The sequence below is a fragment of the Bactrocera latifrons genome, unplaced genomic scaffold, assembly GCF_001853355.1.
Source record: "Bactrocera latifrons isolate USDA-ARS-PBARC rearing strain unplaced genomic scaffold, ASM185335v1 scaffold_410, whole genome shotgun sequence".
NCBI classification, from domain to species: Eukaryota; Metazoa; Arthropoda; class Insecta; order Diptera; family Tephritidae; genus Bactrocera; species Bactrocera latifrons.
Window position 1 is genome coordinate 85,201 of NW_017537058.1, and position 21,481 is coordinate 106,681.

At 38.6% G+C, this 21,481-nt stretch overlaps 1 protein-coding gene across 3 annotated transcripts in view; it reads left to right on the plus strand.

The window, feature by feature from the left end:
* The window catches only part of LOC108972648 (homeotic protein caudal), a 77,383-nt gene extending 76,243 nt beyond the window's left edge, over positions 1-1,140 (plus strand). For all 3 annotated transcript variants that reach the window (XM_018939326.1, XM_018939327.1, XM_018939325.1), the window contains one exon: positions 590-1,140. In XM_018939326.1, coding sequence (XP_018794871.1) covers positions 590-1,047 — 458 coding nt within the window. In that variant the 3' untranslated portion in view covers positions 1,048-1,140. The remainder of the gene's footprint in view (positions 1-589) is intronic.
* Positions 1,141-21,481: the final 20,341 nt, after the last annotated feature.

Consider the following 21,481-nt stretch of genomic DNA (forward strand, 5'->3'; position numbering starts at 1 on the left):
TTTCAACTCTGTGTGGTTTCAGCAAGATGATGCAGCTCCTCACATAGCCCAACCTGTTATGACAGAATTGCGACGAAAATTTCCCAATAAGCTGATATACAGAAACTTCATTCGTGGGTCATTTAAGTTCCTTTTTTTTTGTAATTAATTAAGCTATATTTAATAAAACTGAATGAGCTTTAACATAAATAAAAGAATAATGATTTCCATGCACTGAAAAAAAAAAATTATTTGAGTTTTGATTAGCAAAATTCATCAGCCACCCTGTAGTTGGCAAGAAGACCATTCGGCTAGCCCAGAAAATTAACAGAAGAAAGTAAAAGTTGAAAGCGTGAGAGTCTGAGAAATGCCTGGGGTTGCTATTTTTATTTCTACTGGCTAAATTATCAGCTGTTTTTTGCTTTTTTTTTATAAAAGCTTCGAATTGTTAAAATAAAAATTCTATTGGAAAAACATGTAGGTCTTTGCAAGCAAATTTTTGCTAGTTTGTAATTTTTTAGAGCAACTTGTGAATTAGCTAATATCACTTCAAAACACAAACCCGTTATCYACAACAATTCAATTATGAACGATCTCTTTTTTATTTCAGGCAAAACTCGCACGAAGGATAAATATAGAGTGGTATATAACGATTTTCAGCGATTAGAGCTTGAAAAGGAATATTGTACATCAAGATACATAACTATACGTCGTAAAACTGAGTTGGCTCAAATTCTTTCTTTATCCGAAAGGCAAGTGAAAATTTGGTTTCAAAATAGAAGAGCTAAAGAACGAAAGCAAAATAAAAAAAACGCTGATACTTCCATACTTGCTGGTTCAGTTTCTCATTGTGACCACCCGAATTCAATTGTCCCAAAGCCGAAAATAGAACCAGGGCTTCACCTTCAACACACTTTACATTCAATGGCGACTATAAATATGCCAACTATTGGCTTGCACCGCATAAGTCATCACCATCCGTTCGCAGTAGGAACCACACCTTCACATCCGGTGCATACACAACATACAGCGTTGTCAGCAGCTGTAGCAACATCAATGCCACTTTGACAATACTGCAATCACATTTTTAAATAGTCAACATATAATATTACAATATTGCAAAACATACAATAAATTTTTTTTAATAGTTCAACGGTATAAAACAACCGAAAACACTTTTAAAAATAAAGATCTAAATAAACTAAAAGAAAACACAAAATACTCTTAAAGGATTCTTATTCTTATTGGCTCAACTATTATTACACACATTTTATTTGTATATTACAGCATACATTGGAACATATAAACGGCATGGGAATGTCATATCTAAGCCAATTTAAGCTTCGTAAAAAAATTTATGATTCATGCACCAACTTCTTCTTTTTTAGAAAAGAAGAAGCTTCGGACAAGAGAATCCATTTTGATGACCACCATGGCAAAAGCATTGAGGATTACGAAAGAAGAGAAAATAAAGAAGCAACTTGCCCAGTTGCAAAGTCAGAGAAATACTTTGAGGTGTAAAAGTAATCATATAGAGTAAAGTCAGCCGGATTTTCGAAAATCCTGATATTTGTTAATCTAGGCCAAGCTTTCGCACAAATTTTGGGGCCTAAATATTTGCTACCTAGGGGATTGAACAGTTTTTATTGGATTTCAAAGAGCACACACTAGAGACATTATTTGTGCAAAGTTTTATTTAAGTTTGTGAAATTTAAAATTACGCTATATGGGAAGTAAGCGTGGTTGTTGTACGACTTCATTTTTGCAATGTGACTGAAGGATGTAAGAAGTGCATGTACTAAATTTTGTCGAAATCGGTTGGTCGGGTCCAAGATATGGGATTTCACCACAATGTGGGCGATGCCATCGTTTAAATTCCATACTGGCTTTCTTAAAGCTCTATCATACCATCTCAGTGGTAAAATTTAATATCTTTGGCATATTTATTTTTATTTATCGCGCTTTTAGTAGTTTTTAAAAGTATCATTATATGGGAAGAGAGTCGAGTATTTTTCTAATTTCATCCATTTCCACACTGTCGGTAGAATTTGTTATAATATTTCGTAATCATGTAGCTTAGGTGGTTTAGGAGATATGTTAATTAAACTTGTTAGAGGGCAATTGCACGACCACCTTTCCAAAATATTTTTTCCACAAGTGCCCCTTGATTTTACGATTTTCTGTATCAAATTACAGCTTTATATTTATATTTWGTGCTTAGTTATCGCACTTTATATGTTTTCGGTTAATGGCGATTTGTGGGCGTGCCAGTGGTCCGATTACGTCCATCTACGAACACGGATTGTTTTTTTACACTAAGGAACCCCCATACAAGCTTCATCTAGATATCTCAATTTTTACTCAAGTTACAGCTTGCACGGATGGACGGACGGACAGACCGACAGACAACCGGATTTCAATTTTTCTCGTCATCCTCATCATTTTTATATATATAATTTTATATCTATCTCGCTTTGCTTTAGCTGACATACAACCATTAGGTAAATAAAACTGTATTATTCTGTAGCAACTAGTTGCAAGAGTATAAAAAGGTAAACTCTAATATAATCGCCTGCACCATCTACGATGTCTTGTGCTCTGCGCAATTATTGCCTACAAGATTTGATACGTCCTTTTTAAAAATGCCCCGATACTRAATATTATTATAAAATTTTTTCTATGGACAATGTAGTGTTGAAAATGGATAAAATCGGATTTACTATCACAAGGCACAAAAGACTTGGTACATTATATACAGTACTCTACGGTATATCTAGGACGCCAAAAATGATCTTAGCTGTATCCTCAGCGCGAGTGTCTACTGGGCATTGGCTGTCGCTGCTTACAATGTCATGATCTTAATTTGGTTTCTGGCAAAGGCATTTCATTGCAGCCAGTCGACTCCTAGCAAAGGCTGACGTATCTTCCCAATCAGGTTGCGGTGGTTGTAGTGCTACTGACAAACCAGCTTTATAGCGCACGGGTGCGTCCGTCCATGAAGATTCGGACGATGAAAGCGCTGTTCGCATTAACGCGGAAATATAAAAGAACTTCTTCGTTATCCTGTGCAGTCCTGGGTTCCAACTCTGGTAACAAGAGAGGGTCCCAGAAGAAGAAGAAGCAAGAATGAGTTGAAAGCAAAAGCGAGATACAAGGCGGCGGTCGGAATATACAACCGCTTCGAAGCAAATTCAGCCAGAAGGAAGAAGAGAGGAGGTGAACGGCCGCACACACCACGCCACTCGTTATTGGTGTTATGTCTCGGACACACCGAATCCTAATCGCATTGAAGAGCATATCGCTGGAAAGAGGCAGTGCTCAACGGAGAATGAACCTAAGGCGACCTCGAAAAAGAAGAAGTGAAAAGACGTAGCTGGGTACCCTCAGCTGGAAGCAAACAGATTTGGATACTGACGTTTTTGAGACAGCCTGGAATGCAGCAATAGCACCAGGCGAAGGCGGCGTCCACTTAGTAACCGCACTGCGAAAGGTACTGATGCAGCATGCGACGTTACAGTGCGAAGGACGAAATGTCACAATAAGCGAAGACCTGTATACTGGTGGAATGAAGAATTTGCCACGCTGAGAAAGCTCTGTCATGCAGCTCGACGTCGCCTACCACGTAATCAAAGCGATGAAAACGAAAATTGTCTCAAAGAAACTTTTAAAAGCCACAAAAAGCTCTTAAAGTCAGCTATAACCCGTAGCAAACGAAACTGTGGAGAAGCGAATATAGACCCCTGGGGGACTGCTTTTAAAATATGTGTGTCTAAATTCAAAAATAAGCGGCAACAACCCAAATGCGCTCCGTTCATGAGAAAGTCGTCTAGGCATTATTTCCGACGCACGAACCGATTACTAACGCTGATCAACAAAACGAAGCTGCTGAATCACCCTCACTGGTTACAGAAGAAGAACTATTGGACATAGCCAAAAAAATCAAAAACAACAAAGCGCCTGGTATCGATGGAATACCAAACAGACCTCTAAAGGTAGGCATAATTTCGAAGCCCTCTATTTTTGCAAAAGATTGCAGTCCAGGAAGCCGGCGGACTATCAGAAAGACAATACGGCTTCAGAAAACAGAGGTCTACTATCGATGCACTGAAAGAAGTTGTCGACACTGCGAATAGAAGGATGGTACAAAAAAATATTGTGCATTCAACAASTCATTCAAAAATATACTCGAAGGCCTATATGGAATACGCGCCCCTCAGTACCTCATAAATATCGTTATGAGTTATTTTAAAAATCGAATGCTGATYTACGACACCACCGAAGRCATCAAGAGCTACCCTATTACAAGCGGAGTACCACAAGGTTATATTCTACGCCCTCTCTTATGGAATCTAGTTTATGATGGGGTGCTAAGAATTCCACAGCCTAAACACGGAAAGCTAATCGCATACGCGGATGACCTTATAATGGTAGCAGTAGGTTAACAACTTGATGACCCGCAAAATAAATGTAAGGAATGCATAAATGGTCTACGCCAATGGTTTTCTTCCAAGAGTTTGGAACTGGCTGAGCACAAAACAGCGGTATTGCTCATAAGCACCAGGAAAATTGAGGAAAAAATAACTCTTACTATAGGAGAGTGCGTGATTATTTCACAACGGCAGTTGAAGTATTTAGAGGTAATATTGGGCTCCAAGCTGAAATTCGAGCACTTGGCAAACATAGCAAATAAAGCAGATAACATTTATAACGCCTTATCAAGAATGAAGCCTCTGTGTGCGCTCCAGCCGCCGACTTCTAATCGCAAAAGCTATGAGCTCAGTTATACTATATGCAGCTCCAGTATGGACACAGGCACTAAATATAAAAGCATATGCCAAACCAATAAGTGCAGTGCATAGACTCACAGCAATAAGAGTAACAAGTGTTTTATGAGCTATTTCCAGCGAAGCATCTGAAGTACTAGCTAGTATGCCGCCCATAGACACCCAGGGTGACGAGCTCACGAGATTGTATGAGCTATCAGGGCCAATTACAGAAATCCAAAAGAGAGAAGAGAGAAAGAAGAGCATACCTTATGGCAGCAACGGTGGCAAACCTCAACTAATGGACGGTGGAYCCACAGACTTATASCTGACATCCATACGTGGATAAGTAGACGACATGGGGATCTGGATTTCCACCTGACCCAAATATTAAGCGGGCATGGGTGCTTCAGAGGCTACCTATAAAAATTTCAAAATGACGTCAGTCCGTATTGTTCGATGTGAGCGGAGTCCATAGATGACTCCAAACACGTGTTTTTTAATTGTCATCGGTTTCGAAACATAAGGCAAAAGTTAGAAACGGCACTAGGTGGTATCCTAAAGGTGGAAAACTTGCCTGCATTTATGTGCCACTCCTCTGACAAGTGGATAGCTGCTCKCGAAGCGGCTACTTCCATCATGACTACTTTAAGACAGTTACAGCAGAGTAGGCGTCAGTCAGTCCGTGCTACAGAGGAGACGTAAAATGTCTTGTCGCTGGAATTAAAGTAATACCTTATTTGGTGGTTCCGTGGGAGAGTCTTGAGTTGGGAGTAGGTAAGGTTTAGCGGATTAAAGTTCCGCACTCCGGCTTTCGATRCTTCCACCTACTATAAATATCTAAAAACAAAAAAAAGCGTCAACAACGCGGACGACAAACCGACAACGTCCAATGCAGCGGCGGCGGCCAGAGAGATTGCGAAMCGGCATTTGACGGCCGCATTCAGAGTACATCCTCCAAATCAATAAGGCGCCTGAGAATTATCTCAACGCGAGGTTGGGGGAGATGGCGTGGGGCGTGAAAAGCGTGTTCCTTCACCTCAAAAAGCGCCACTCCGCGAACGGAATCAAAAACACGCTGGAGACGGACGAAGTAGAAAAGGATCTCGGAATAGAAGATATCATGGTTACTTCAGTTGTCCTGCAGGAAGTGGAGGTGGAGGCAAAACCCAGTCAACAGTCTGATGGTGCTAAACCAAGGGCTGAGGGTACCCCAAGTGAACCTGTACAAGAGAAAGATCGCCTCGGCTGAGCTTCTTCTCAATCGAGAGAAAGAGAACGTGGATATACGCCAGGAACCATGGATTGCATCGCGTAACGTGGTCGCCGGGCTGTAGTCACATAATTACCCCCAAGAGAAACCAATAATGTAAGATCAGCCATTTTGGTTAGAAAAAACTAGTTTCTCATAATGATTACACTCTTTTCACAGATGAATTGACGGTTGTGTGCTACATGATAGCGAGGCGCCAACGTCAAAGCTCAAAGATCAGAAACAGAATTAGGATAAATCGAAGGAATACAAACTTGGATTTCTATAGGCAGATGCTATAAAGCAAGAAACTTAGGCCTTGAGTGTACAACTCACATGAAGAGCTTGAAAATGGCGAGATTGTATTTACGGGCGCCATAATTACAGCTTTTCGCTGGTGGAACAAGGAGCTTGGGTCTTGCAGACGCAAAGTACGGTAACGCTTCCGTTGGGGCAAGCTAGCAGAAAGCGAGGACTGTTTGAACGAATATAAAGATCTTCTAAGGGACTAAAAGAAGTTAGTGCGCAGAATAAAGCGAGAATCCTGAAAAAATTTTATAGTAGATTTCTAAAGACTGGCTAAATGAGTATCAGCTTTCCGACTTCTACCCGTCAATACCATCCCAAACATCTGTGTATGCCACATCCCCCATACTCGTCACATAATCATTTGTTACTCACATTATACACCACACTCTAACACCCACACAATGCCCGTTCCCACGACAGTCGGACTGTCCACTCGTCAGAATTCTGCCGTTACAACAACGACAACAACCCACACAATGACATCACCTACTCATCACTCCAGAGAACAGCACACACCATCACCAATAACTTTCGGAGAACCAAAGAAACAAAAGGACAGGCAACTCGATCAAAAACCTCTCTGGCGCTACGACATCGGTCCGATCTATACACGATTCCTTTTCGGCTACCTATTTTTACATTTTTCACGAACATCTTGTTCAAACTTAAAACTTTTATATACCTATGTGTTTAAATGAGTTAAGCATCCACCCCCTCTACCCGGTAAAACTGGCGCATCCTAATACAAACCCGCAATTCACCACAGCTAATGACACTACAGCACAACTCAACACATCTCTACACCAACCCGCTCAACAAAACGGATGGGCAACGGGAAAGCAGAGTCTTTCGTTTACTCAATTCATTCGACACAATTTGTCATATACAATGCGCTCATGAACATTCGACCTTTTTTATATTTCATATTCAGCACTGCGCCACGGCAACATACGTTCCGATTATCCACCGGTATTGTGTGCTACATTAATTCGAGTCGTCCACGATAGTAATCGATCCATCAGCAGCCAACGGGGTGAATTCGTTATTTGTACAATCAAGATCCATTTTGGACTTTCCATTCGATACTGTGCCGCATTGCTTCGATCGACATCGTCCCACAGCGCCGACTTACAGCGATCCAACTCAGTTCGACACGATGAACTAATTAAACCATTGTTCTGTAAAAAAAGCTTATTTTCAATAAATTGTACATTTGAAATTCACAAATATATATTTTCCTTTTTAAAGACTCGCGCGAGTGTGTGGTTTACCTCTTCTTGCGAACAGCTTGTTAAATTCAAATACTTAGATTTTATACTTATGTGGAAGAATAAATTCCAAAGTTGATAACAACTTGAGAGGAACTATAAACGAATTTTTTAATCGCAATTTGGGTGAAGTTATATGGTGAGTRCGGAGAAGGTTGTACATAAATCATTACATGGTCGTTCGAGCCTAAAAGAAAGGCACTATCGGAATATAACATTAAAAAAACAAAAAGACATAAGAAAGTAACCGAAAACTTAAACAAAAAAAATATTATTAATAATAACTAAATGTGTACTGTGTGGCAAAACATAAAATCAAGTTTGGTGAAAATACAAAATGCGTTCAGTGCTGTGGGCCATGAATTTACATATTACATATTAAAAATAGAAAGTGTCTACCTCAGTACAAAGTGCTTGGTATAAAAAATCCCAAAATAGATAATACATATCTCACCTCATAAAAGAAGGAAAAAAAACACAAAACCCAAACGGGCGCCAACTAAATTAAAATAACTAAAACTAACTAAAAAACCAACACACTTACAACAAATTATACGGGCGCCACCTCTAACAAGAATCAAAAATAAAAAACGAAAAAAAAGCAGATAATAGAAGGTGGAATAACCAGCTGTCATCCAACGAAGAGGAGGAATTGGACAACAAACTCACTTTTGATCGGTACAACATAAAAACCCCTAACGGAAATCAAAGAGAGTTGTATCGTTTTCCTTTTTTTAGTTTTAATTTTTAAGTATGTATGTATACTAGTAACTACGGTTGCATATTAAACCGTTTAAGCATTATGTAATATTTTATTAAAACGGATATAAAATACTACGGTATAAATTAAAAAGCCGATATTAAAGAAAATGATATTATATCGCCTACGCATGCTTACCTTCGTTTATGCAAACACTCATCAAAAAGAGAATATTATCTCAGTATTACAGTATTTACTTGTATGTTTTTCGGCAATACTTCCTCTGCTTCTTAAAGCAGTAAGCTGGATTCTTAACGAAGCATCAAAAAGACAGAGAATATAAACATGCATATTGTTAATATACATTAATATACATTAACACACATACCTTGATTTATTTATATAGATATTATATATACCTACTTTAAGAGGTTAAATACCTGCGCATTACAATTTCTATCTTCTTCGGTTTATTCGTACCGCTAACTTTAAATTTCTAAACATACATACATACATATGGCATACATGTGGCCTATAGTTATGCAAGTATATACAAACTTCTAAACATATATCCCACACATAGGATATAATTAATACATTAAAAATTATAATAAAAACTTTAAATTTAAAGGAAAGTTTTTGCAATAATTCGCGAAAATAAACTACGGCAATTTAGAACAAATGATAACAATTTTTCTTCTAAAGAAATACAGGTTTATATAAATAAACCATATATCTATATTATATACATGTATATGAACATATATTCAAAGTCGTCAATCAATTTTTAATAAAATCCCTCTCTCTTTGTGAAAAAAAACAAGAGACGTGCACATAACACTAAAGCGTAAGTAAATGCACATAAAAACGCACATATGTACATACTTATCTACAAAAGGTATTGACACATTCCGTCACATATGTAGGAGGGCATACCAATAAATCCGGAAGAAAAAAATATTGACAATACATTAAAAAAAAATAAACATAAACGCCATCGCAAGTAAATACAACAGCGAGTAATAAGAACTATAAACACGGATTTCATTAATTTTATCGGTAATAAAAACTCTTATTTACCTAAAAGAGTTTTCGGTTGATAAAGTTCTTAGTAGACTATATATAAAATATTTTACAAATTTATATTCTCTAAATGAATATAGATTCAAAAGAATCTAAAACATTTGAATTCTTGACAGTTCCCAAACTGATTTCTGACGATAAGAGTCCATGTACACCTGCAGAAGCTATACGTTCTAAGCAAGATGCTACAAAACATAAGAGGGGGAAAGGCATATCATACTCTAAATTCATTTCTGAGAGTGATTTCCTAATAAAATACTGCACACGATTTGCTTCTTCGCAGATTTAAGACAATTCTGCACCGGCGCTAGAAATACAATGCAAATCAACTGAAAATTTTTGGACACGTCTCTATGTTGCATATGAAGCAATTGTAGATACTGACGATTCAGATCCMCCAGAAAACTTTAAATCTTCTGCTTACACCAAATTGGAAAACTGCTTAGACCAGCATGAAGACACAAAAATTATGATCGCAGATCAACTAAAACTTATTAAATCAATCACACCTACTCTCCATTCGAGAGTAGAGCTGCCACAAATACAAGCCAAAGAAGGAAGTTCTGGCATTCATCTCAAAGTATCAGCATGCGACACAGAAATATTTCATGGAGGTTATGTACAATTGCCGTCCTTCCGGGACATGTTTACTATCGTGTACATAAACCATCCAAAATTATCGCAAGCCCAAAAATTGTATCATCCGATACAAAACAAAAGGTCAAGCTGGCGAARTAGTAAAACAGTTCACATTAAATGACGACAATTTCAATTTGACTTGGAAAGCTCAGAGAGGGAGATATGAAAACAAAATAATATTGGTCGACAAGCAAGTAACGATACTCGTGAACTTGCCGAAAATTCAAAAAGAAACAAGTGAAGAATTTATAAAACTAGAATCCACTGTTTCAATTTGTTTGCAATTTCTATCAACACAAAATGTTCCCTCAGACATCTGGGACCCCATTCTGGTAAACACATGCACCGCAGCATTACCAGAAAAATCATTGCTTTTATGGAAGTAATCGCTCTCGTCAAGAAGAGACTGATTAACGTGGCAGCAAATGAAAGATTTCTTAACTACCCAATATGAAATTGCGGAAAGGATAAATAAAAAAAACAGTCAGATCTAAAAACGTTCAACACGACCTGAACAGAAGCTTCAATAGACCCCAATTCAATAACAGCAACAAATAATATAGCAGCTTTTTCAAAGCACAATCGTTCACATCTGAACAGAACAAACATATGAACGTAATGCGAGCTATGTAAGGACACAAACTTGCGAGAAGTTTAAAAAATTAAATGTAAACGAAAACAACATGTCTCCCAACACACTTCAAAGTAGCGAATTCTCAAGAAAAGCCACGGGTTTAGTTGCAACAGCAACTTCCGAAACACATAATCTCGAAATTTGCCAAGAAACACCAAGCTACTCAAAGGCATTAAAAACGCAAATGCTAGACAGCGAGAATCAAAGGAAGGTATTACTACTAACAGAAGTTGTTTCCATCGAACACAGAGGAGAACTGTTTAAACTTAGAGCCTTAATACCCAAGGAACACAACGGTCATTTATAGCGTCTAAGGCACAAAATAAACTATAACTGCCAACAAACCAAGCAAAGTCTGAAATTATGGGAATGGGCTGAAGAGTAGTACAAAACTGTAACAAAATATGCCCCATTACCCTAATTTAACCCCAAGGGAATAAGGGCATTCAAGCAATGTTATTGTCTTACCGCAACTAACAAACATTCTTCCAAGCTATCAAATAAATAGCAAGCATTGTGATAAGGTTTCACACCTGACTCTAGCAGATCCCTACTGCAAATTGTTCTACAAAGTGTTAAAAAAATCTCAAACACCCTTCTAGCTCAAAACACTATCTTCGGTTGGATACCAAGTGGACTAGTTACAGAAACAGTTTCTGTCATGACAACTGAAGTTGAAGAAATATCCAACGAATACCTTATTTCACAACTAAGGAAATTTTGGGAATTAGAAGAGATCCCTCGTTTCGATTACAACACCAGAAGATGAGTATTATGAAGACTTTTATAAAGCCACAACTACTCGATCATTATGGTCGGTATGTCGTACACCTACCACTAAAACAGCAATTTCCAGACACACTCGCATTAGGTTACTCTCGTACCTCTGCATCACAGCAGTTTCGAAGTATGGCAAATAGTCGTACATAAAGATGATCAAAATTTCTACGGATTATTTTCCGAAAATGTGCAAATAGTCCACTACGCGACTTTAAATTGAAAACAGTTACCTAATGAAGGACTACATATGTGGCTGTCTTGGTCTGTTTCACGACAAAAGCAGTACACCTTGAGCTATGTAGTAATCTGAYGACGGAGGCTTTTCTCGCGGCATTTGCTCGCTTCGTCGGACGACGTGGCTTTTCATCAAAAATAATGAGAGATAATGGCAAAACATTTATCGGAGCACAACGAGCTACAGAAAAACAGTTTGTAGATTTCATGAAACAAKTCTCACCTGACATTGTCCAAAAATACGCTCGGCAAGGTATCAATTGGCTGTTCACCCAAAAACCGCTCCTCAAATGGGCGTGTTTATTTCACTTAAGTTCACTGGTGATGTGGGGGGAATACTTACGCTTTGCTTGTGGTTATGTATCCCTTTTTGCTTGTGTTTAAATGAAAGATTTAGAAGTTGAAGGGAAAGGGGTAAAAATTCAACCACTTATATTTCCGGCAAAAATTCAATCGATGCACTTAAATTTGGTTGACAATATTTTATATTTTTAGTAAATATAAATTTTTCTTTTCACAATAGTTAGTATTGTTAGTAAATATAATTTTTATTTTATTTTTACTGTATTCACTGTTGCTGCTGCCGGTGCACACCACACACACGACCGAAAAGAATTTCCAAATTTGGACCACAAGCGAACGAAACGCGGATCAACCGTTGAAGAGCTGGCGAGACGTGTATATATTTCGGGCGTAGAAATCGAATAGGGCCACCCCGATCTAACCAATCCTTTTTGATCGGTTAGGTGGTGAAGACGATAACGTGGTGTGTGTGTAGTGTGGTTGGTTTGTTGCGTGGGGTTGCGTGCGGGTTTTATGCTGACTGTTGTGTTGTGTGAGGAGTGTGAGTTGTGTGATGAATGTTGTGTTGTGTGCTGAATGTGGTGTGGTGTGATGAATTTTGTGTTGAGGGGCGAGATGCCATGAAGTCGCATAAACAGGGCGGTTAATGGAAATCAACTGTAAAAAACTCCAAAACTCATCTCAAGAAGCTAGCTGGCAACTATAAATTCAATTATGAAGAATTCACGACATTGTTAACTAGAATTAAAGCCGTTATCAACTCACGGCCACTTTTGCAGCTCTCTCGCAAGATCTCCAGACTTCAATGGCCTCAACACCTGAGCCAGTTGTGGAGTCGCTCTCCTTATTAAGTAGATGGGAAAGAATTAAAATTCTCCATTACGAATTCAGTCGCCAATGGAAAGAAGATTATTTAAAGAACCTCCACAGAAGATACCGGTAGATAACACCAGAAAACGCACTTCAGCTGGGAGATTGTGTCTTGACCGAATGGCGGCTTGGCCGCATAGAGAAGCTTTACTACAGCTCCGACGGTCATATTCGCGTAGCAGATCTCCGCACGCAAACTAGAACACTGACCAGGCCGCTCGTTAAACTATGCTTTTTGATAACAGCCGAAAAAACAGATATATAAACCGTTACTAATCAGATAAATAACCGCAAAATATACTAAAAATAATAATTTACCAAAACCAAAAAATAACATAAAGGGTCGATCCATATGTTCACCAACATATTTCACAAATATATAATTACAATAACCTCATCTATAGATAAATATAGATGTCGATGAGCAACAGCACCAATGCCAACCATCCGTTCGGCTGACCATGTTCCACGCGCTGGGGCTATCCCAACACCAGCGCTGCGAACCATCACGGCAACAACGCCGTCAACCGCTACACGCAGTTCAACCCGAGCAACTCCGTCGCCGCTACCAAATGAGCCACCTCCATTCGATGTCCTCTGTGTTGTCGCTCTCACAGGTTGCCACACTGCGGCATATTTAAAGGGATGCAACCTCAGCAACGCCAGCAGGTTGCCCGGGCCCATGGCCATTGCCTGAGCTGCCTGTCGCCTACTCACACAACACAGGAGTGTACGTTCAGCTGTCTGTGCCAAATGTGTGGGCTCCGCATCATACTATGCTACGCCAGCTCCGGAACCGGGCGACACTCTGCCCCACGCAACCGCGGGGGTAAAAGACTTTGAAAATTACAGCAACCGCGAAGGCCAGTAACCCCTCAGGACGACTCGCGGCCGCGACACTRCCACAACGCAACACRGCGGCACCGTACTAGGCCACAAACCTGCCGTCAAACCGATCTCAGCAACGTGGTAGCTACGTTGCAACAACTCCAGCGGTTACTAGGCTAAATATTTGCCTAAGGGGCCAGGATGGCTAAATGAGTATCAGCCTTCCCACTTCTGCCCGTCAACACCATCCCACACATCTTTGTATGCAACATTGGTGCGCCACATTCCCCACACTCACCACATCATCATTTGTTACTCACATTATACAACACGCTCTAACACCCATCACTCAAGAGAACAGCACACACCATCACCAATAACTTTCGCCGAACCAAAGTAACAAAACGACAGACACCACGATCGATAGTCAAAAAGGAATCGTGTCCGATCCACACACCGTTTTTTTTAATTTTTCACGAACAAATATATACCTATGCCTATAAATAAATTCTAACGTTTACCTTTTCTTGCGAACCGCTTATTAAATTCAAATACTTATATTATTTTATACTTTTGTGGAAGAATATATTCCAAAGTTGATAACAATTGAGTTGAACTATAAACGAATTTTTTAATCGCAATTTGGGTGAAGTTATATGGTGATTGAGAAAAGGTGGTACATAAATCAATACAAAAACATGGGAGAATTAGGAAACTATTATCCAAAAGCCCCGCCTCGCCCGGTCTAATTCGCAGGAGCAGCCAAGAGTGGACGGACAAACATGGCAGGACTCAATGGAAGACCTTGTCGGTGTGCAATTTCTTCTTTGTAGGACACATATAAATGGGATACAACTCTCCCTGAAGAACCACACCAAGTACCTTGGACAGCAAACTGTTGTGGAAACACAACGTAGAAGAAAAGGAAACTAAAGCTAGCAATGCTGCAATGAGGGCTCTCTCCCTCACTCTCATGCACTGGTGCTACACAACTATAGTTAGACCAATTCTGTTCTACGGTACAGTAATATGGTGGACAGACGTATAAATATCCAGTTACCGGAAGTTAGTGGAAAAGGTTCACAGGCTAGGCGGGGGCTTTGAGAACTACTTCAAAAGAACTCTTGAACTGGCACTAAACCTGTCATCTAAAGACCTCTTCGCTGAAAAGTGGGCAGCAAAATCGGCGGGACGTCTACTGGCTTCGGAAAAAGTTACATATAGAACYTTCGGGCACACATTTCGAACACCAACTAAATATCTTCACTTTACAATTGGGAAAAACTTTCAAAGTTAACATAAAAAATGGCTGGCGTCTAGGTAGTATGTTGGCTAATGTTAGCGAAAGCAGCGGAGCTGGCCTCTAGTACACCTGTAGGCAATTCCGTAGTCAACATCTACGTAGATAGCCTAGCAGCAATCAAGGCAGTAACCTCGTATTGCATATCGGCCAGAAGTGTCTTGGAAAGTATTGTAGCAGTGGAAGGTGTTGCAAGGAGGAAGCAGCTTAATTTCGACTGGGTCAGGCTTCAAAGGCATCGAGGGCAGTGGCTTATTGGTCTACCAGACTAACCTAACGTAACCTACAAAAACATGCTTTCTCAAATTTATTAAGATAACTCAAGTCACCCGGAAATTCGAAAATTGTTGTGAGGTATATAACAGCTAAGGGAAGTTTGGACCTGATTCAACCCATTTTGGCATACAGACATACTACTTCCAAGAAGGCATTCTCTTTTAATTTCAAGTATATATTATATATTGACCAATGTTTTCGGCAAAAATTTAAACACTGAGTTCGCATATTCTGTACCTATGGGCTTAGAAAGTTTTGATTCAATTTACGCAATTTTTAGTTCTAAGGTGGCACAACTTATGTACAATATTGGTAAAAAGTTTTATTCTGAAATACTGGGAAGTTTAAAATGGGATTTGAAATTGTGTTACATGGGAAGTAGGGGTGGCCGATTTTGTCTATTTCACGCTGTAATATAAAAAAGGAAGAATTTCACTTACAAATTTTTGGTTGACATCGATCGGATGGGATTTCGCCTAAAAGTGGGCGCGGCCCCGCCAATCGTCAAAATTTGACACCGACTCAATAAAAGCCCTAATATGCCTGTCGGTAAGAGTTTTTATAATATTTGCGCTACGCGAATTTAATTGTTTTAGCTTTAGTGGTTTAGAAGATATGTACCTTCAACATTAAACAGCTTGCGTGTTCGGACGGATAAACAGACAGTTCATTTGTATATATATAACACTATACCTGACTAGTAAGTAATAATTAGTGGAACGCAGAACTGATACTTCACACATTTGTAGCGTAGCTCTCTGCCGAAAAGTTTTCGTGACCAATACTTACGTAAAATTTTAACGCTGGAGTCAGCTGCTTTAGATAGAAAATGTTTTGAAGAATAAATTCAAATTTCTGTTTAACAGCAAAGCAAACTATCAGAATAAATAGTCATCGCTTTCAAGGAAGCTGCGTTCCGGGGCAGTAGATCTACCTATACTTCTGATTGGAAGACTCAGCAATGGTTATGAAGCCTTAACTTAAAGTTGATAAATATCTTTAAAGGGTATACCACTCTACCAACCTTCCTGACCATTCGAAATAAAGCTACTGGCTCCTATAATCCACTCTCTACTCTCCCATATCTCCATCGTAGCAGTAAATGTTTGTTCAAAGAGTATTTTGAATTGCTTAAAAAAGTTATTTTTATACCATTTCAACCACTTGCTACAGTTTATTATAGTTTTGTTCACCTAACAGTTGAACGTATCACCTTAAACTAATCGATGTATTATATATATATATATCTATATATATATATTATTCATTTTTGGCAACCCTTCTTGTGCTCAGTTGTGAATTTTGATGCTCTGTCGAATTTATTTAATTTATATTCAAGACTTTATTGTGAAAATATTTGGATTAATTGATCTTTTAAGATAAGTATCATAACACTGATTGTGCTATTGAAGCTATTGAATTTACTTTTATTCTGTGTTGGCTAAATTAAATTTATTGTGCCGAGTCATTTTCAATTTGTTTTTGTGCTACATATTAAATAGTGCAATTGTTAGTGTTAATTTACATTGCTTTCTTAAATTTCTCTCTTGTTTTTATTCGTTTCCATCTTCGTCCACAGCGAGTTTCTAACTTGTGTGTTACAGTGCATCTCAAACTGCTCGCTACATTGGTTGTTATCTTTGATAACTAACAATTTTTATTGCATTCATTTGTTTTAAATATATTATTATTATTTTTTGCTCTTYTTACTTTTTTTATTTAACATCTTTATATTTTTGTTTAATATTGTTTTTGTTCATTATAATTTGTAATTTTTCGAACTGCTCTGTGAAAGGCGAGTCGGAACGCTTTGTTTCTTGCTGGCTTTGTGATGGGCTTGCCTATTTTAAGTGTGCTGGACTGACAGGTAGGATCTTGGATTCTATTCTTGACAGTAAGGGATTGCTCTGGTCCTGCTTAAAATGCAGGCCAACTGAAATTGAATTGTTTAAAGTTTTTAAGCAGGAGATTGGTCGTGATCTTGAAACCCTTACTGAAAAATTTAGGCGTTATGAAACCCTGTTCCAATCGTTTCAATGCCTAAATACCCAGGAAGAGAATCCAAAAACTTCATCCATCAAGATCCGCGACCAAATTCCTACAAGTCAGCTAATAAAACCTTAGTTCTCATACCGCGGAAAAAGGCAATTTTGGTCTCGAGATTTGCTGCGGATACCTCATTCGATGATATAAAAAGTTACATCTCGTCCAAATTAAAAACGGCAGATACAGACGTCCGTAAATTTAATTTCAAGYATAACCGGGATATTKCGTCGTTTAAGATCGAAGTATCCGCTGACAGTTTTCAATTAATACTTGACAACTCACTCTGGCCATCTGTGGTCTTTGTGCGCGAATTCGAGCAAAAACGTGATAAGCCCCCTGTAGTTATCACTWAAATKSCAGGAAATTCCGTGAATAAGAAAAAATAACTAACAATAATTTGCTAACTATTTATTATAAAAATGTTAGAGATCTTAATACAAAACTTACTGATTTGTATTTAAACAGCATTCATTGTAACTTTAAAATCATTGCTTTCACAGAGACTTGGCTAAAGCCTCACATTTTTGATAATGAAATATTCAACAGGGAATTCCAAATCTATAGATATGACCGGCTGAACAGAAAAGGAGGTGGTGTTTTGTTTGCTGTTCATTCCTCAATTAATAGTGGGCATATCTTAACTTTATCTTATATACCGCCCCACTCGGATATATCTGTTTATATACAGCATGCTTCATTAATAAATAATGTTTTCTCAATGGCTAGTAATACTGATTCCATGATTGTTTTGGGGGATTTCAATTTACCGTGCGTATAATGGAAATCGATTGCTGATCACACTGTTCCTATTAGTTCTCCGTTGTCTCCGTTTTCCGATGTGATCCTTTGGTTCGGCCAGAGGACACGTATCATCCTGCTTTAAAAATTGACATCAAAATCATAACTAATTTTCCTCATAATAATACACAAGACCTTTGTTTTCGGTTCAACTTTGCGAAAGCTAATTTTAAAAAGATTAATTACGATCTTTCTTAAGTAACTTGGCCAGATTATAGTGGCAATATTGAATTTAGTGCTTTCCACTTTAATGAAACTATTTTAAACTTATTTGAAAAATTTGTTCTGAAGTGCGTTGTTACACAAAAAWTTCGTTCAAATTTATGGTTTTCGAAAGAAATTTGTAAATTAAAAAATATAAAATCTCACGCTTTTAAAATTAAAAAAAAAACTGGTTTAGTTGCTGACTATTCAAAATATTCTAAATTGCGTCGACAATTTGCTGAACTTAACAAAATATGTTATAATAATTATATAAATAAAGTAAAAAATAATATTATATGTAACCCAAAATTGTTCTATGGTTTCGTCAACTCCATACGCAGGAATTCTAATTTTCCTTCTGCTATGAAATATAAGTCTAATGTGTCTAGTGACAATCACACCATTTCCAATATGTTCGCTGAATTCTTCAAGTTCAATTACTCTCCAAAATCTCCAAAAATGTTCCGCATCAACACAAGTTATGTCCGATTTCAACTATTTCCGAAGCAGATCGTTATATCAGTTAAATATGTTAGAGCAATCATACAATTATGGCCCAGATATGATTCCCTCATGCTTTCTTAGAAATGTGCAAAATATATGTGGAAACAGGTGAAGATGATGCGTTATGCTTGACGTCCAATTGCAGAAGAATTTATTTCTTATTCGTTATAACTTAAGAACTAGTAAGAATATAATAATAAAAGGAATGAAGGATTAAAAACATATGATAGCGTTGCSTTWAGGAGTTAGGTAGAGTTGTATTTTAGGMGGGCTGCGCCGAAGATTAAATTAACGCCGTAATGATCATTCGAGGTTGCCACAATACTCCCCTCCTAGACACTCTGCGTAGTGGCGATGAAAGCAGGTTTTAAACGATCTATTGAAATAATAAATAATAAGTAAATAATAACGCTGTTGTTTACTTCCACTAAAAAATATTTCGGAAATCGTTGAATAATTTTGTATGGTCCTTTGTATGGAGGCGATAGCGATGGTCGCACTAGACCATCTCGAATGAGATTTGTTGGCAGGTTTTTAACCCGGAGTGGACGAATACTTTTTGTTTGGCGTGCCATGCGGTGTCAACTGGTCGCAGGTTCCGCATACATGAACGTAATTGTTTGACCATATCAGCTTCGCTGTATGTTGGTTTGCTATCGATAAAAAGTTCTGAAGGTAGTCGCAGGTTCTCGCCATAAACTAGATCGGCTGGTGCTGCATCCAAATAGTYTTTGTATGTGGATCGTAAGCCCAATAAAATAAGCGATAAATATGAAGTCCACTGACTAGTGTTATGGCACAAAAGTGCTGCTTTTAAAGTACGATGCCATCTTTCGACGAGACCATTTGCTTGGTAATGGTACGGCGTGGTTGGAAAATGACGTGTACCCAATACTARTACTAGTAATTGTTGAAACAGGGCGCTTTCGAATTGTCGTCCTAAGTCTGATGTGATGGTTAAAGGTACACCAAGCCGTGAAATCCAGCCATTTAGTAGTGCTTTGGCGACAGTTGGAGCTGTTATATCTGGTATAGGTAACGCTTCTGGCCAGCGTGTGAATCTATCCAGGAAAGTAAGACAATAGCGGTTTCCTTCGGATGGTGGAAATGGTCCGACTAGGCCGATATGGATGTGCGCGAAACGAAGTGTTGGACATTTTTGACGCTGAAACAAACTTCGGTTGTGTCGTGTAGTTTTATTCCGTTGACACTGCAAACAGCAGCGAGCAAAATTTCTGCTATCTCGCTGGACACCACACCAAAAAAATCGCTCAGTTACCAATCGTGTAGTCCCTTTAATACCTGGGTGTGAAAGATTGTCAGTTGACCGTAAAAACGTTTCTCTAAAGTTCTTGGTTATTAACGGACGAACACAGCCAGTTGAAGTGTCGCAGCATAAGCTTCTGGAACTAAAAGGAAGAGCGAAATTTTGTAGGTTAAGAGAGTGTTTTATATTACCATTTAAAAGATTTCGAAGCTCTTCGTYYTTGGACTGGTCCTCAGCCAAGTTATCATAGTTTAAAGTTTCTGCGGAAACTGAATTTATTCGTGACAGCAGGTCTGCTGTTACATTATCTTCGCCGTTTACATGGCGAATGTCTTTGGTGATCTGCGCTATGAAGTCGAGTTGACGTATTTGCCGATTAGAAGCTTGATCTAATTTTTGTTGAAATGCGTATATCAGCGGCTTATGGTCTGTGTAAATATGACAATGGCGACCTTCGACCACGTATTCAAAATGTCGTAATGCTAGGTATGCGGCAGTTAGCTCCCTGTCGTAAGTGCTGTATCTTTTCTCAGCAGTAGTAAATCTGCGAGAGAAAAATCCTAATTTTTGTAGACTACCATCCACGAATTGATTTAATATTGCGCCAGCCGCGAAATCTGATACATCTACCCATAAAGACAGTTCCAGCTGTTCCCTACATGCAACAAAACTGTCTGCTGCTTCCACTGACCAAGTAAGTGGTGTAGTATCGTTTCGCTTGTTACCTCGAACCATATCAAAAAGGCAGGCTTGTGTCTTCAGTGCGTGTGGTATGAAACGACGGTAAAAATTAAGCATCGTCAGAGCCTCAACGCATTCTGGGAGTGGCCGAGTACCATCTTTAGTGATAGAATGCCCGAGGAATCGTAGTTTCGAGACACCAAATTCCGATTTACTAACGTTGATAGTTAGGTTGTTCTCCCGGAGWCGTTGAAAAACTTGTCGCAAGTGGTTTTGATGTTCTTTCTGAACTGGATGCAATACATACATCATCAAGATAAATAAATACGAAGTTTAAACCACGAAAAACTTCGTTAATAAATCTTTGGAATGTCTGTGCTGTATTCCTCAAACCAAACGTCATATGCGTAAGTTCTTAGAGTCCGAAAGGAGTCGTTATCGCCGTTTTACAAAAGGCTTCTTTGTTTATTGGCACTTGGTGAAAAGTCTTTTTTAAATCGATTTTAGAAAACACTCGTTTTCCGGCCAAGATATTAGAGAAATCGTGCAAAAGTGGCAACGGATATCGATCAGGAGCTGTTACTGCATTTAGTCCACGATAATCCCCGCATGGTCTCCACGTTCCATCAGACTTACGTATAATATGTAATGGGCGTGCCCAGTTACTACAGGAAGGGCGACAAATGCCCAGTCTCATCAGCGAATCAAATTCAACTTTAGCGGCGGTTAGTTTCTCGGGTGAAAGACGGCTTGGTCGTGCGAT